The sequence below is a fragment of the Pygocentrus nattereri genome, chromosome 24, assembly GCF_015220715.1.
Source record: "Pygocentrus nattereri isolate fPygNat1 chromosome 24, fPygNat1.pri, whole genome shotgun sequence".
Lineage (NCBI taxonomy): Eukaryota > Metazoa > Chordata > Actinopteri > Characiformes > Serrasalmidae > Pygocentrus > Pygocentrus nattereri.
In genome coordinates this window covers 15,578,780-15,595,492 of record NC_051234.1, presented here as the reverse complement: position 1 = coordinate 15,595,492, position 16,713 = coordinate 15,578,780, and the positions used below count along the sequence as shown (strand labels likewise).

Genomic DNA, 16,713 nt, shown 5'->3' with positions numbered 1-16,713 from the left:
TTGTGAAAAGTGTTGATTTGAATATATAGGCCACAATTTGAGGACTTCTTATATTTAGATTTTATTAATGCTCATTGCCAAACTTAACTCAACCCCACCACCAGAATCACCACTTCCATCACAACCATCAACATATTTAAGTACACACATATATACACACTTCAGGACATTTTCTTCAGCAAACATTTTTTTTCTTTGTCCTGTCAACTTGGTATTTTGCAACCCTTTCTATTCACAGTGCTTTAACTTGTGCAGTTTTGACAGTGCCACTCCTCTGTTGTGGTGTCCAAGGCGCTGCTGGGTACAGGTACACAGTTTGGGTGGTACCAAGAGTCACACTTGCTGCACTGGACCATCACCTCATTATTGTGTGAGGTTCTGCAGACACAGTAAATTTCAACCTGCACTGTGTCTCTCTCAGGCTTTGGCTGTGTTATTTTGTATGGAAAGACTGGAGGTCTTTTCTCTACAAAAGCTCTGTAGAGTTTTTGCCTTAGTTCTTTCTCCTCAAACTCACACTCTTCTGGTCTGATTCGTTCACACAAAACCGCTGCAAATGCCAGTGCAAGAACTCCACAGTTACTTCCAGATCTTTGAATCTGCACGGCAGCTTTTCTGATAACAAAATAGGGTGACACTGGTCGAAGCATCCAAGAAAGCATTTTCTGTGTGGTCGCATTAATCGTTACATTTAAGCTGTCATAAATGCACACCTCATTTGGCCCACAGAAAATGTTACTTGCAGTAATCCAGTGATTGTCATTAATGTTTAATAACTGTACAAATGGCTTCACTGGTGTCCCAACAATGCCTCCACGACGAAGTGCTGAAAACAGCAGACATGACTGGAAACCATCAGTGTCACAGTATTTCTGTGCCATGTAATAGCAAGCTAAATCCATCTCATCACTGCTTAGCCATGTGTGTGGGTCCAGAATGTTAATGAGCTGATCATGGTGAATAACTACTGGTCTTGACAGTCTGGCTGTTGGAATGATTCCTTTCGGTGAATAAATTCCCCAGATTGGCCCATGGTTTTCTTTCTCTCCTGTTTTCATTCCAGTGCTTTTCTGTTAAACAAAATGTAATATCAGCCACTGAAAAGTAATGAATTCACTTCCACAGTGCATGCCCTTAATAATTTTACATTTAGGCTAAATACTGTTGTAGCTGATGAATTACACATTTAAGCTTAACATTACATTTTGGTTTATCATAAATTGTATACTTGTTTACATATTCAGTTCAATACTGCACATCATAAACATTTTCTGTTACTTACTGATTAAGCCAGAATCATTTATTAAATATCATTATTAGAATCACTCATGTAATTAATTTCTAGTATCACATAAATACCTGAACAGGAACTGAGACCTTTCTTTCATTTGTATTGGTTTTCTTTCTCAGAACACATTTAGAAGTGGGTGGTTCAGAAGATTTGGATGGTGTAGATGTCATGAATGTCACTGGATTTCTCTGTGGATATATATTATAGATAATATATAGATTATATAGTCACATAGCATCAGGTAATATAGTTAAAGCTTTACTTATTAGTTATTTCTTCCATTCACTTACTTACATGTGTGAAAAAATAAACCCGTGTTTTTGAACATACACTCACTGTCAAAAAACTAACTGCACCCAAAAGGGAGTAGGGCATTGCAGTGCTATTGGGAAGGCAGATACATGTTACGAAGATTACCATGATTAAAAATTTTGGCTGATATGGGCAATATTTATTGAGCTACACCTACAAAAGTACTTTGCCCTTATTAAAGGCACTTTGACACCATTAGGAACCTCTACAACTAAATAAATATTGCCCATATCAGTCAAATAATCATTTATGTTTCCTGGTAACCTTTATCGTCCTTCCAAGAAGCATTGCAATCCCAAACTTCCTTCTGGGTGCATCTACTTTTTTAACAATGAGATTATTTAAACATATCAAAATTTGATGCTCTTTTTAACAATATTTCAAGAAAGGAATTTTATAAGACTAAACACTGAAGAAATAAACTAAAGAATTATCTTTTAAATAATTGGTCAAATGTAATTAATAAAATTGCAATTTTCTTGCCAGGAAAAGTTAGGATCCCTCCACTTTTATTACTATATAAAATGTCTAAAATTCAAATCAGGTGCAGCACATCAGCTGCATATGTAGATGAGTCTGGGAAAAGGTTTCAAAATATCTCAGAACAATTTAAAAATCAGCTGTTTCAGGACATCCTGGCAAGTTCATAGACTGCAAGTTGCATGAATGATTTCTGTTTTTACAGCAATGGTTTCATCTTTGAACACTTCCCACGAAGATCTAATGTGTTTGGTCTGTTTGATCTCCGCTTTGGTCACTGTCTGTGAGGAGTTTGTGTGTTCTCCAAGAGGAATAATGGATTTAATGGCTAATTTCTAATTGTTCTGAGATATTTTAAAATCCCTACCCAGACTCACCTGCATCTACAGCCTTTTGTCTGAAAGCCACTGAGAGCTCTTTGGATCTGGTGATCATGGTGATCCCTCTCACCTCAACAATACAGCACAAACCAAATTAAATGTTTGAGGTTTAAAGGAGTCCTCCAAAAACAACTCTAATTCTAGCTTTGCACATGGTAAATAGTAATAAATGTGGGGTGTCAACGTTTTTATTGTAAGAAAATTGCGTTTCTATGAATTTCATTTCACAATTGATTTTTAAAAATGCCTAAAAATTGTGTTTAGTTATGTTACCTCCTTCTCTCAGTATTGTTTAAATGAAGATTAAATGCCCAGATGGTTTCATAATTATTAAACAAAAAAATTTTATATTGTTAGAATCTGGTGTCTATACCATCTTTGATGCTGTTTTCTGGGTGTCAGCTATAGGTGAGGCATATGCAGTAGTCACTGTGGGTATAGTTTTCTGTTTGAAAATTAAGAAATAACATGGTCAAACAGATCAATAGAAGAATCAGTGGAATGAAATAATAAATCATTATAATACAGTACAGAGTATGTGGTATATTCTATCAGACTATTGATATCATTCAATGAGGGTACATCTGCTGAAAACAAAAACCCATTGTCAAACAGATACAGTATGATATCTATACAAAATGCACCTGTACTGTATCTGGCTGCTTCTTAGTGTGGTCCTGATCCATCCTGTCATCAGCTGCCACAGGTGTTTTAGACCCAACGCTCTTGCTGGTACTAGACTTTATAAGAAATATAAAATAATATACAAATTAATGATTTTTAAGTTAATAAATCATTTTATAGCATTGCAAATGTATTGCATTTTGTCCACTTCACTGTTGTACATGTGTAGAGAAAAACAGAACACAGAACAACAGAACAAACTATTTTATGGTAACATTCATTGCAGTCTAAAACATTTTACCTTAAATTCTGATATAAAAGATACAATTAACAGAAATTTATGTAACTATTCAGTTACCATTGAAATTTGTTTTGATCTGAGAAGAAATGGCTTCCTTATAGGGCAGACATAGACTCCCCTCTTGTTTCTTTTTCTTTGTTTCCACTTCTCTGTTTGAATTCGGTGCTCCTAGAAAATAATATATTGCATGTAAGTGATACTTGATTTGAGTGTACATGGTTGTAGATATATTATTGGCATTCCTTATAAAATATATACAATATCTCTCTGCAAAGAATTTGCCGAACAAAAAATTACATTGTGTCATCTTTAAGGTTTTAATTAAATGTTTGTTTTTGTGGTTTCAGAATAATTCATAGAATTAGTGTAGAACAGTGTAGTAGCCCAATTAGTAAATAATTAGTAGCCCAATAGTAAATAAAAGTTGAGGAATGTTAGATGTGTCCAGAATGATAAATAGAAATGTAGATCATTTTATCACAATATAAAGACAAATAGTTCATCACAATGTTATTTAGAATTTAATAATGTATATGTTATTCTTATAAATCTTGAAATATTGAAGAAACGTCTACTAAATAACCTTTTGTTAATAGTGTATAATATTTAAATGCACATTGTATAATTAATATTGTATGTACAATTGCACCATAATTAAAATATATATATAAACCACTTTTTAATTATTTTACTAAACATATTTAAATATATAATTTTTAAAACAAACCTTTCTTCTTGCACACTGTGCATCAGCAAATTCTCTTAAAAGGGCAATGTGTGTGTCCTGATATGTCATGACAAAGTCATCAAGTCTAGTAAGTCGTCGTCTCTGAAATCGTATTCTTTTGAGATCCCACTGGCTCTTTTCCATAATGCCTTGGGTCTTATTGTCTTTTGTGAAATTCTGAAAAGAAATTAGCATGTTTCATTATATCATACAATTTCAAGAAATAAATATAACGATATAAAAACAAAATGTATTCTCCACCTGGGTCGAAATTTTTGAAAATCTTTTCGAAAACTGTTGATAAGCAACCCCCTCACCATGCCTTCCCAGGTCACCTAGAAAGGATTCATATAGTTTAGATTTACTTAAGTATTTTTTGAAGGATACATCTCAGCACAATTCATGTAAATAGTATATGAACATTTAAAAAAAATAAATACTATGAATAAACAGTAAATATTATGGTTTAACTACAACCCCAGTTCAAAGTTGGAATGCTGCGTAAAATGTAAATAAATGTAAATTCATAGACCCGTATTTTATTCACAAGAGAACATATAGAGTAAGACATAACAGATGTTGAAAAAGACATTTTAACATTTCATTCAAAACATGAAGCAGCACATCTCAGTGGAACAAGGGCAACAAAAGGTTGAAAAAGTAAGTGGTACTAATAAAAACAGCTGGATGAACAATTTGCAACTAACTCCCATGACTAGGTATAAAAAAAACATTTTAGTGAGAAATCATTGTCAGTGAACTAAGTTTGCCATGTAATCCACAAATGCTACTTAAAGCTGAAGTATGAAGAAGTCATATGTCATTACGATGCAGAAACACCACTGTATTCTCTGGGACAACACTCATTTAAAATGGACTGAGGCAAAAAGTTCCACTCAATTTTAAATGACCTTTGGTCCAGAGAAGACTGCTTTTCTAGGTTGTCCTGAAATATGACTTCTTCATGATTCTGGATTGTTCTGATATCTGACTTCTTTTTTGCACTATACAGCTACCACTTTTGTTGCCCCATCTCAACTTCTTGAGATTTGTTGCTGTCATCAAGTTCTAAATGAGTTAATGTTTCCATGAAATGGTAAAATGTGTTACTTTCAACATCTGATATGTGACCTATGTTCAATTTTGAATAAAATATTGGCTATGAGATTTGCAAATCATTGCATTCTGTTTTTATTTACATTTATTTACATTTTATACAACATCCTTTTTTGGAATTGGGGTTGTAACTATGGAAAAAATCATAAAGCTAGTTGTGTTTCAGTCATTTTTATGCCTAGTTGTCTTTGAGTAGTTTAATTATATAACCTACCCAGCATCAGACTTGTCCACAGTGCTGCCTGAGGCAAGAAGTGAGTAGCCAAGGTCGTAAGAAAAGTTCCTGAATAGTAGACATTAGGGGGACCTTGTAGATCTAGGGGTGCACTCTTGATGACATTGTTGAAATGTCTCTGGAAAGATGTTTGACATGTGATGCCCTAAAAAAGTATAATAATAATAAGATATTACTAACTGTATAATAGGGTAATCAGAGATTTTTTAAATCACAATTTAGACAGTACCTCAAAGTCCTCAGCAACAATGCTGCTGTCATTCACAGTTGATACTCCAAAAGCAGTCAACATTGTTTGTAGGTTTTTGAAGTGTTTCTCGACATTTTCTGAACTGCATGGGCTGGAGAAGAGTACAGTGCAGCTGAGGAGCATCTCATCCAATTCTGCCAATGTGCTTGCAGAAGTCAAGAGGCCAAATGTATGCATGGCCAGCTTGTAATGACTGGGTACACTAAGGGAGAAATGGAAAGCATTGAAATTTTATCACATACACACTATATATCAATTGCATTCATCATTACTGATAAAAACAATTTACTAACTGTTTTTTGCACAGTGTCTTTGCATTCTTCATTACATGGCTCAGGCAGCGGTGAAGAATGGGATGGCTGAAGTCTTCTACAGTGCCTTTTCCGGTTACTATGTTAAAGTACGTTTGAAGCAAGTCACTTAGGTTTTTTTGACAAAATACATGTGATATGGCCTGCATGAGGACCATAGAGCCATCACATACAACCATTACAGGTTTTGTGTTCCTATGTCCATGAAGTCTGGCATGATCAGTTTGAAATGAAAAGAGAAAATACAATACTGATGCAGTAGTGTGATCACAGGTCACATATGTTGCTACAGGGAAAGGGGAAGAACCTTTGCTTGGGTTTCTCACTACCAGCTCATAAACATAGAATGGTCCTGAGCTGTGTTTTGGTTTTTTTAGAATGCTCCCTGTTGCATCAAGGTGCACTATGTCCTCTTTTGACCATTTGTGAAAAATGTCAATGCTCCTCTTGGACCACAGCATTACCCCTTTAGGAAGGAGGAACACTTTTTGAAGCACTTCGCAAGGTGAGTCAGTTGTACCTCTATCATTTTCTTCAGACTCAAAACTTCACTAGGATGTTTCCTCTGTTTGTTTCTTTGTCTCCAGGAGATAGACTTTAAAACACCAGGAGTTGGAGCTTCATCTCTGCAACCAGATTCAATTACAGAATTGTTAATTTTTGCATGTGTTGTAGATAAAGAGCTCTTAGAAGCATGCTTGCAAGCTGCTGGCTCATTTTGATTTGGTCTTCTGCTCTCACCGGTTGCCTTTTTTTCGCGTTTTGCTGTGAACCGCCATTTCACCTCTAAAGAACACATGTGCTTTGAGTAGTGCGTCACTGTACACAACAACATCTACTTCAACTGGGCAGTCACTAAATGAGCAATACCCTGAACATTTAAAAAGGGGTGCATTCCATTTTGATCCAATGACTTTGACAAATGCAAAACTACAATATGGGTGAATGGACCTAATGCCTTTTGCAATTACATTTGTCCATTACAGTCCCTTGAAGTGATTTCTCTTTTGGTTTTTTCGAAGATCTCTCCAAGCTGAATTTGGAATTAAAAAGAATGATGGTGGTACTGGAAGACGCTTGATGAAAAATTCTTCCTTTCTCTCATCACTCACATCCTCTTGTGCATCTTCCACATCCTGCACATTGTCCTCTTCCTGCACATCATCCTCCTCCTGCACATCGTCCTCCTCCTGAACATCTTCCACCTCTTGTGCATCTTTCACCTCCTGCACATCATCCTCCTCCTGCACATCATCCTCCTCCTGCACATCATCCTCCTCCTGCACATCATCCTCGTGTGTATCTTTGACCTTCCACACATCATCCTCCTCCTGCTTGTCGTCAACCTCCTGCACATCATCCACCTCCTGCACATCATCCACCTCCTGCACATCATCCTCCTCCTGCACATTATCTTCCTTCTGCACATTTTCCTCCTCCTGCACATCCTTCACCTCTTGTGCATCCTCCTCCTCATGCACAGTTTCTCCTGAAACTGAATCCTAAGAAAAAACATAACATAAAACCATCATTTTGAAGTTTAATGCAGTTCTAGTGCTAATAATGTATGTTGTAGTTTTTGCTGTGTTTGATAGCTTAGCAGAATTTCTTTTTTTTGCACATTTTAATTTTAAAATTATTAATTAATAAGCATATTAATATAGTGTTACAAACATACCTTACAGTAGCTGTAGTGTGCTCTTCTCAGTCGGTATCTATTTGTAGATGTATTGGCTACACCTAGTACTGAGCACAGCCTTGCCCAAAAGCCATGATCTTTCAGTGGAGATTCACATTCTTTATGCTGTCTTGATGAACACTGAAGCAATTGAGTATGTCTCGAAATGTCTTCTAAAGATATTTTCAATTTTCTGCCCTGTTGAATGAAAAATACATTGTGTAGTAAAATCCTATGGAAAGGTATTCTATTTTTTGCAGTAGAAAAAAAAAGTTAATTAATATAATGATGTGTATATATATATATATATATTAATCACATACCTTTCCAAATATTTTGAATGTGAGTGTTCTAAGGGGAATAACAAAGTACTTTTCAGCATTAAAATCATAGTAAGCTCACATTGTTGTAAATTCATGTATGTCTACAGAGCACATAAGCATAATTACTGAATAAAAATCTTGCTGATTTGCTGATTTGAAAAGACATGCTGATTTGTTCAGCAACTAAACTTCTTTAGAATTATATTCTAAAATTTACACCATTACAAATTAAAATACTTAAATGTATTCAATTGTAAATATTTAAAAGACATAACTCACCTTTGCTTCCTTTTTGGATCCATCATACTTCTTTTTATACTTGTTTTGTTTTCTCAATGTTTTGGACACTGTCACTGTAAACTTATTATATTCAAATTGAGCTAACTAATTTTGACAAGAAAACATGATGCTTCAGATCAATGCAAATTCTGAAATGGTTTAACCTGTGATGACCCTGAATAGCTTACACATGGACCAAACCAAACATCAATGTAACATACTGCAATTTGAGATAAATGTTATTTGTCTTTAGTCCATTAGTAACTGAATGTAATGCATTAAATGTAAAGAAATTCTACCAAGGAAATGAAGAGTACTATGTATATATATTTATAAACATATTAACAGCAACTTATCATTAAATATAAAAGTACAGTTTGGAAGCCCCCCCCTCCCCCAAAAGAAGTAATGTCTACCATCTCCTTGAACACTCAAAGAGGTGTTAACGCCCATGGTTGCCCTAGCAACCTGACCTATATGACCTGACAGGAGCACTGCTGACCTGAAGAAGACTTGGGTTGAGTAAAGCTAAAATGTTAAACTACAGACAAGAAGTCCACAAAATCCCCACAGACAACACATGCAATATATAAAAGTTTTATTTAGTGAAAAGCAACTGAATCTTTAAATGGTAACATAGTATACTAAATATCCAAAAACAAAGATGGTTTGGAAATGAAGCAAATCACCATTTAACAGGATTTTGGCCTCTTATTCCAAAATGCTACAGTAAAAACACTTGGAAATCATAGGAATGGTACATTAGGAAGTGTATTTCAAGAATATAGTGGAGTGATTTGATAACAATTTGATTTGTGTATTTCATAGAGCTCCAAATAGTGAACATAAGCAACCGAATCGTCATGTGACAGGATTTTGCCATCCTGTTATTCCAAAATACTACAGTAAAAACACTTGCTAATCATAAGAATGGTACATTAGGACGTGTATTTCAAGAATATAGTGGAGTGATTTGATAACAATTAGATTTGTGTATTTCATAGAGCTCCAAATAGTGAACATAAGCAACCGAATCATCATGTGACAGGATTTCCCCATCCTGTTATTCCAAAATGCTACAGTAAAAACACTTGGAAATCATAGGAATGGTACATTAGGAAGTGTATTTCAAGATTATAGCTGAGTGATTTGATAACAATTTGATTTGTGTATTTTATACAGCTCCAAATAGTGAACATAGGCAACCGAATCATCATGTAACAGGATTTTGGCATCCTGTTATTCCAAAATACTACAGTAAAAACACTTGCAAATCATAGGAATGGTACATTAGGAAGTGTATTTCAAGAATATAGTGGATTGATTTGATAACAATTTGATTTGTGTATTTTATAGAGCTCCAAATAGTGAACATAAGCAACCGAATCGTCATGTGACAGGATTTTGCCATCCTGTTATTCCAAAATACTACAGTAAAAACACTTGCAAATCATAGGAATGGTACATTAGGAAGTGTATTTCAAGAATATAGTGGAGTGACGTGATAACAATTTGATTTGTGTATTTTATACAGCTCCAAATAGTGAACATAAGCAACCGAATCATGACAGGATTTTCCCATCCTGTTATTCCAAAATGCTACAGTAAAAACACTTGAAAGTGATAGAAAGGATACATAGCAAGTGCTGTTCAAGAATATAGGGTAGTGATTTGATAACAATTTGATTTGCTTATTTTATAGGACATCAAATTGTGATTAATTCATAACCGAATAGACACTTTTTACAAGTTTGCCATCCCATTACTCCAAATTTCTACTGTAACATCACTTGGTCCACATTCCATGAATACAAGAAAGAGTGTTCTTTAAGTATATACTTGTCTGATATGATAACACTCTGATTTGTCTGTTTCATAGGACTTCAGATTGTGGTCTGTATAATAACTGTATATAACTGTTTAATATCACAGAATGTCTTCATTTCTAACATGTTTGTCTGCTCCACATATAGGTTTTAACATATGTTTTATTTCTGGTACTTGTGTATATGTGTTAGACTTGGTATAGTTATGTCTATTAGCCTGTAAGACCTGTTTCTTTCTCATTTTGAATATCTGTACTGAAAGCGCGAGCTGCTACCGTAAAATGCAGTTTAGACGCGCACTTGAACCGCGGTCAGCCAACGCAGTGGAACTGTATAAAGAGCAAAGGGCACTTTACCAGGAAAATGAACCCCTAATCCAGGATGTTTCCACAAGGTGGAAGCAATAAACATGTTTGTTGTTAAGAATATACGTGTATTCATTCAAAATTTTAGTAGCAAAATAATTTTTGTAATTAATTGCGATTAATTAATTACAGACCCTGTAATTAACTCGATTAAAATTTTTAATTAAGTCCCATCACTAGTTAAAAGTTAATGCATCAAAGAAGCTAACCCAACCTTTGTAGTAAGCTAGTTAGCTTATGCTAGCCGTTTGCTTTAAGCATGCTGCCTGATTGATTCCAAGCACAGAAGACCACACTGGGTTCCACTTCTGTCAGCCAAGGACACAAAGCTGAGGATTTCATAACTGGAAAAATGTAGCCTGGTCTGAGGAATCTCAGTTTCTGATAAAGGCACACAGAAGGAGTAATCCTACTTCTAAAACTATATGAAGACTTGAACTATATGAAGAAAAGCAGATAAAAGATTGGAACCATGATTCAAAGTAACAAACACATTGCATATTTATCAAAAGAAGAAGAAAAATGAAAAAGACTTGCAAAATGATAAGTGATCAACGCAATAACCTAGACTGATGAAATTAAGTTAAAGAATTATAATAACTATTCAGTGCAGGGAGTTTAGTATTAATTCACCTTTGGCGAGGATTAATTCTTTAATTTCTGACAATATAGCATTTTAATAGTCACAGAGGTATTTTTTTATAGTTTAATGAAAGACTCATTTGATTTAGCACTTGATCAAGCACTGATGCTTCACATAGTTTGCCAGAAAACAACAGAATGAGGCATATTTTTGAAGTTCAGTCTCTGGCAAGGTCTGAAAGTAATTTACAAGGCTAAAGAATTTCTAGTCTCTCAGTCCCTCAACGCTGGTTCAGAAGTGGTGCCTTTTTGGCTTTTCTTGTGTTTTAAGAGAGCCACGTTATAACTAAAGAAGCTAAATTTGGACCCCAAACATGTCTTGGCTGATCAACTCATCTGGTTTAAGAGGAAATTCATTTTTCTTCAACCATTCTTATAACAATAGAAAATGTATGGCCAAGAAACAGAACTTGATAAAATGAAAATAACTTTAATAACAAATTATACTGGAACTCAAATGTCTGAAACTGGACCCTATTCATTAAACAATGACAGTGTGGACATTTATGCATTCCCCAGTTATTTTGCATGCCTGATTCAGCTTATTATCTAATTAACTGGGTAGTTGTTATGCACAGCTTTGACGAACACATTAAATGATTCAGCTGTGATAAAGGCCTGTATCAAATGCTGCCTTAAAGTCCTCCTTGGAAGTTCCTAGTTATGACTTCAGAGGTCGTAAGTATGACTTGATTTGTGGTCGAGTGGTTATGGTTGGAAAGAAGATACACTTGCAGGTTTTTGGTTTGCTTTTGTTTTTCTGTTATTAAAGAGAGTGTATATTTTGCATTACTTCAGCAAAGTAAAGTGCAGAGAATGCTATGAGATGAGTATTGTTTTATTCATTTAACTCTATCACATAAGCTTATATCTTTATTTTCACGTGTGTTTGGTCTCATCAGCAAGATTGAGTCAGCATACAGAGACGAGGTGCAGCGACTTACAGACTGGTGTAAAGTCAACAACATACATCTCAATGTGGGCAAAACAAAGGAGATGGTTGCTGACTTCAGGAGAGCACAGAGTGACCACTCTCCACTCACCATCAACAACTCCCTTGTAGAGATTGTTGCAAGCACTAAGTTCTTTGGTGTTCACCTAGCAGAGAACCTCACCTGGACCCTGAAAGCTCATCTCCCACCTGTCGTCCTTACTACACTCTACAGAGGTATAGAGAATGTCCTGAGCAGCTGCATTACTGCCTGGTTTGGGAATTGCACCACCTCTGCAAGATCTTCCAGCAAATAGTGAGGACAGCTGAAAAGATCATGTCTCTTCCTTCTATCACAGACATTTACACCACACGCTGCATCCAAAAAGCCACTAGCATTGTGACTGATACCACACATCTCTCACACAAACTGTTCTCTCTTCTGCCATCTGGAAGAAGGTACTGCAGCATTCGGGCCCTCACAGCCAGACTGTGCAACAGTTTCTTTCCACAAGCCATCAGATTCCTCAAATCCTACGGACTGAATTGAAGGACACCCACACTGACACGCACACACATCTACATGATAATATGAGACTAACTCTCTCCCCACTTCTTGCAGTATCAAATTATGTCTGGAACACTGTATTTATATATGTATATATATGAATGCATTTCACTGAAATATTTCATTAGATATGACTGTAGATCTGAATACTTGCATTTTGCACATTTTACTTCACTTTAACAATGTTAGCTGCTAGAATTGCTGTAGCGATCAAATACTGTGTACCATAGCTGTTCTAGTTGCTGTGACTGCTGTTGCTCATATATGCTATGCTAAGCCATTATAGTGTGTTACATCCTCCTTTGCACAACTCCACATATTCTCAGTACCATGTACTGCCTGTGTTCTATTTTGTATTTATTGCAAGTCTTTCGTATTTATTTATTGCACTGTGTGTATGGTATTCTTGCACTTGTGTGCACCGTGGTCCTGGAGAAATGTTGAAATATCATTAAAGCCTCACTTTACTTGGATAGCCTGCAGTTTTTGTTTAATAACTAAAATAATTGTATCAGTGTGTATCAGCGGCTATTATTATTTTTTGTTGACAAAACTCAGAAACTGGGGCCTGATTGAAAAATCTGAGTTTGACTGCTGGGTCGGCCTCTCAGGCACAGACTCTACACAAAATTCTGCAGACAGACTGACCAGCTGTGTGTCAGATATTTCTCAGTGGATGTTGCTAATTTTCTACAATGAAATCACGAAAAAAAAAAAAATTGACCATTGGTACTAAAACTCAGAGAAAGCAGCTTTATAAGAAACTTAGTTCTTTAGCTACATATACAAAACCTGAAGTACAACCCCAGTTCCAATGAAGTTGGGACATTGTGTAAAACATAAATAAAAACAGAATATGATGATTTGCAAATCCTTTTCAACCAAAAGACAAGACATTTAATGTTCAAACTGATAAACTTTATTATTTTTTGCAAATATTCACTCATTTTGAATTTGATGCCTGCAACACATTCCAAAGAAGTTGGGACAGGGGCATGTTTACCACTGTGTTACATCACCTTTCCTTTTAACAACACTCAATGAGCGTTTGGGAACTGAGGACACTAATTGTTGAAGCTCTGTAGGTGGAATTCTCTCCCATTCTTGCTTGATGTACAACTTCAGTTGCTCAACAGTCCGGGGTCTCTGTTGTCATATGTTGCGCTTCATAATGCGCCACACATTTTCAATGGGAGACAGGTCTGGACTGCAGGCCTTTTACTACGAAGCCACACTGTTGTAACGTGCAGAATGTGGCTTGGCATTGTCTTGCTGAAATAAGCAGGACGTCCCTGAAAAAGACGTTGCTTGGATGGCAGCATATGTTGCTCCAAAACCTGTATGTACTTTTCAGCATTAATGGTGCCTTCACAGATGTGCAAGTTACCCAGTCCATGGGCACTAACACACCCCCATACCATCAGAGATGTTGGCTTTTGAACTTTGCACTGATAACAATCCGGACAGTCCTTTTCCTCTTTGGACCGGAGGACACAACATCCATGATTTCCAAAAAAAAGTTTGAAATGTGGACTCATCAGACCACAGGACACTTTTCCACTTTGCATCAGTCCATCTCAGATGAGCTCGGGCCCAGAGAAGCCAGCGGCGTTGATATATGGCTTTCACTTTGCATGGCAGAGTTTTAACTTGCACTTGTAGATGGAGCGACGAACTGTGTTCACTGACAATGGTTTTCTGAAGTGTTCCTGAGACCATGTGGTGATATCCATTACAGAATGATGTCGGTTTTTAATGCAGTCTCGCCTGAGGGATTGAAGGTCATGGGAATTCAATGATGGTTTTCTGCCTTGCCGCTTACTTGCAGAGATTTCTCCAGATTCTCTGAATCTTTTGATCATATTATGGACTGTAGATGATGAAATCCCTAAATTCCTTGCAATTGCATATTGAGAAACGTTTTTCTTAAACTGTTGGACTATTTGCTCACGCAGTTGTTCACATCCTTGCTTGTGAATGACTGAGCCTTTCAGGGATGCTGCCTTTATACCCAATCATGACACCTGTTTCCAATTAACCTGTTCACCTGTGGAATCAAACAGGTGTTTTTTGAGCATTCCTCAATTGAATATAGGTTGAAAAGGATTTGCAAATAATTGTATTCTGTTTTTACTTATGTTGTACACAACGTCCCAACTTCATTGCAATTGATGTTGTGCAAAACCTGGGCATGATCTTAAACTCTGAGCTCTGTTTTATCCAGGATGTAAACACAGTCACTAAAGAAGCTTTTTTTTTCCATTTGGGAAACATTGCTAAAGTTTAGCCTTTTCTGTCAGAGTGACACAGAGAAACTTGTTTAGGCATTTGTTACAAGCAGAGTTGATTACTGTAATGCTCTTCTTATTTGACCTTCTTAAGAAAACGATGCATCCCTTATAACTCGTACAAAGTGCATCAGCATGTATCATAACAATCATATTGCTCTCATTTTGAAAGAATTGCACTGGGTAGCTGTATCATTCAGGATAGACTTAAAAGTTCTAGTTTTTAAGGCTCTAAATTACCTAGCACCCACATCTCAGAGTGTCTGTCTATGTTCCAACATGTGATCTTAGGTTTGCAAATACTTGCCTCCTGCAAATACCTTCTGTAAAACAGAAAGCATGTAGAGGCCTCATTCAGTTTTTTGCTTCTGAACTTCTGAACTCTATTCCATCTTTTGTTAGACAGTCAAAGTCATGGCACACTTTTAAAAAGCATCTTTAAAATGCATCTCTTAAACTTAGCATTTAATTAAAACTGTCTCTTGTTACTCTATAAATAAGCACTATGTCTAACTCTAATCAAGATAGGACTGGTATGAGATTTCTGAGCTAGAATGTGAAGGGGTTAAACAATCTAGTCTAACGCTCTAGGGTACTAACCCACTTAAAACGTTTTTAAAAAGAAAATTCAGATGTAATTTTCTTACAAGAAACACGTCTTAGAAATAGTGACCACGCTAAGCTAAAATGCCACTGGGTCACGGATGTTTTTCATTCAACAGTCAACTCTGGAGCTGTAGCAGTGATGATTAGGGATCCAATTTATCCCTGGAAAAAGGAAAACATTATAATCCAATTGGGTCCTTTTATTCATTCATTTATTTGTGTTTTTTTTTCTTCTTTTTTTCTTGTCATATTTGTGACCAAACACCAGATACTGTTTAGGCCTTTTTTTCCTTCATTGGATTTGTCCTGTTTCTTTTTTTTTCCTGATGTCTTGGCTCATTCCCTCAATAAAAAAAAAATCTCTTGATATTGATCTTTTAGATTCAAGAGTTTTATTGGCATATGCACAGCAGAACACACTGTAACACATTGTTACACTATACAATGAAATTCTTACTTTGCTGTTCCTATTTCTAAGTATAATCTTAGAAAAGAATAGAAAAAATATAAGTATAACACTAAAAACTAGTGAAAAATTAGTTTTATGTGCAAAGTTGAAAGAAAATTAGTTACACCTGCGTATGTGCAAGTATTTTAATTTGATCAGTGTCATTTTCTTATATGATTCTAAATCAGTACTTATTTCTTGTATTACTATTGCTTTATCATGCGTCAACCACCTTAAGGCACTCAAATCATCCACTTTTAACTCATGTTCAAGTAATTCAGTCTTTGCCTTGACTTTTTCATTTGGAATTTAATGTAGTCCCTTTGGATATTTAATTCACAATATGGACTTTTTATAGCTCCTCTACAAAAAGCTAACAGGTATGAATTACATTTATTTACGCTTGAGGTTCTAAACTGCTGGATTTTATCATATTGGCTAGACAAATTGGTTGAGGACTGCTATTAAAGAGTTCTTGATTTGCTTAGTTGTGCTCTGGTGGTTGTTTGGCTGACTGCATACTGACTGAAAGGCCATATATCAATTAATCATTCAACCTTTAAACTCAGTTAAGGGAGACCCTCATTTACAATGTAGCTGAGTAATACAGGAATCAGGGATTGAGAAGTTGTACAGTAAAAAATAAACCAAATGCTATAATTACATAACAAAAAATCATAAAAGTAAAATGTAATAATAAGAAGGTACCAATAAACTGAAATCAATAAACAA

The 16,713-nt window shown here is 35.6% G+C and overlaps 1 protein-coding gene across 4 annotated transcripts in view; it reads left to right on the top strand.

The window, feature by feature from the left end:
• The window catches only part of hus1 (HUS1 checkpoint clamp component), a 36,950-nt gene extending 23,836 nt beyond the window's left edge, over nucleotides 1-13,114 (top strand). For all 4 annotated transcript variants that reach the window (XM_037534060.1, XM_037534059.1, XM_037534057.1 and 1 more), the window contains one exon: nucleotides 12,043-13,114. In XM_037534060.1, the coding sequence (XP_037389957.1) occupies nucleotides 12,043-12,203 (161 nt within the window). In that variant the 3' untranslated portion in view covers nucleotides 12,204-13,114. The remainder of the gene's footprint in view (nucleotides 1-12,042) is intronic.
• The last annotated feature ends 3,599 nt before the right edge of the window (nucleotides 13,115-16,713 follow it).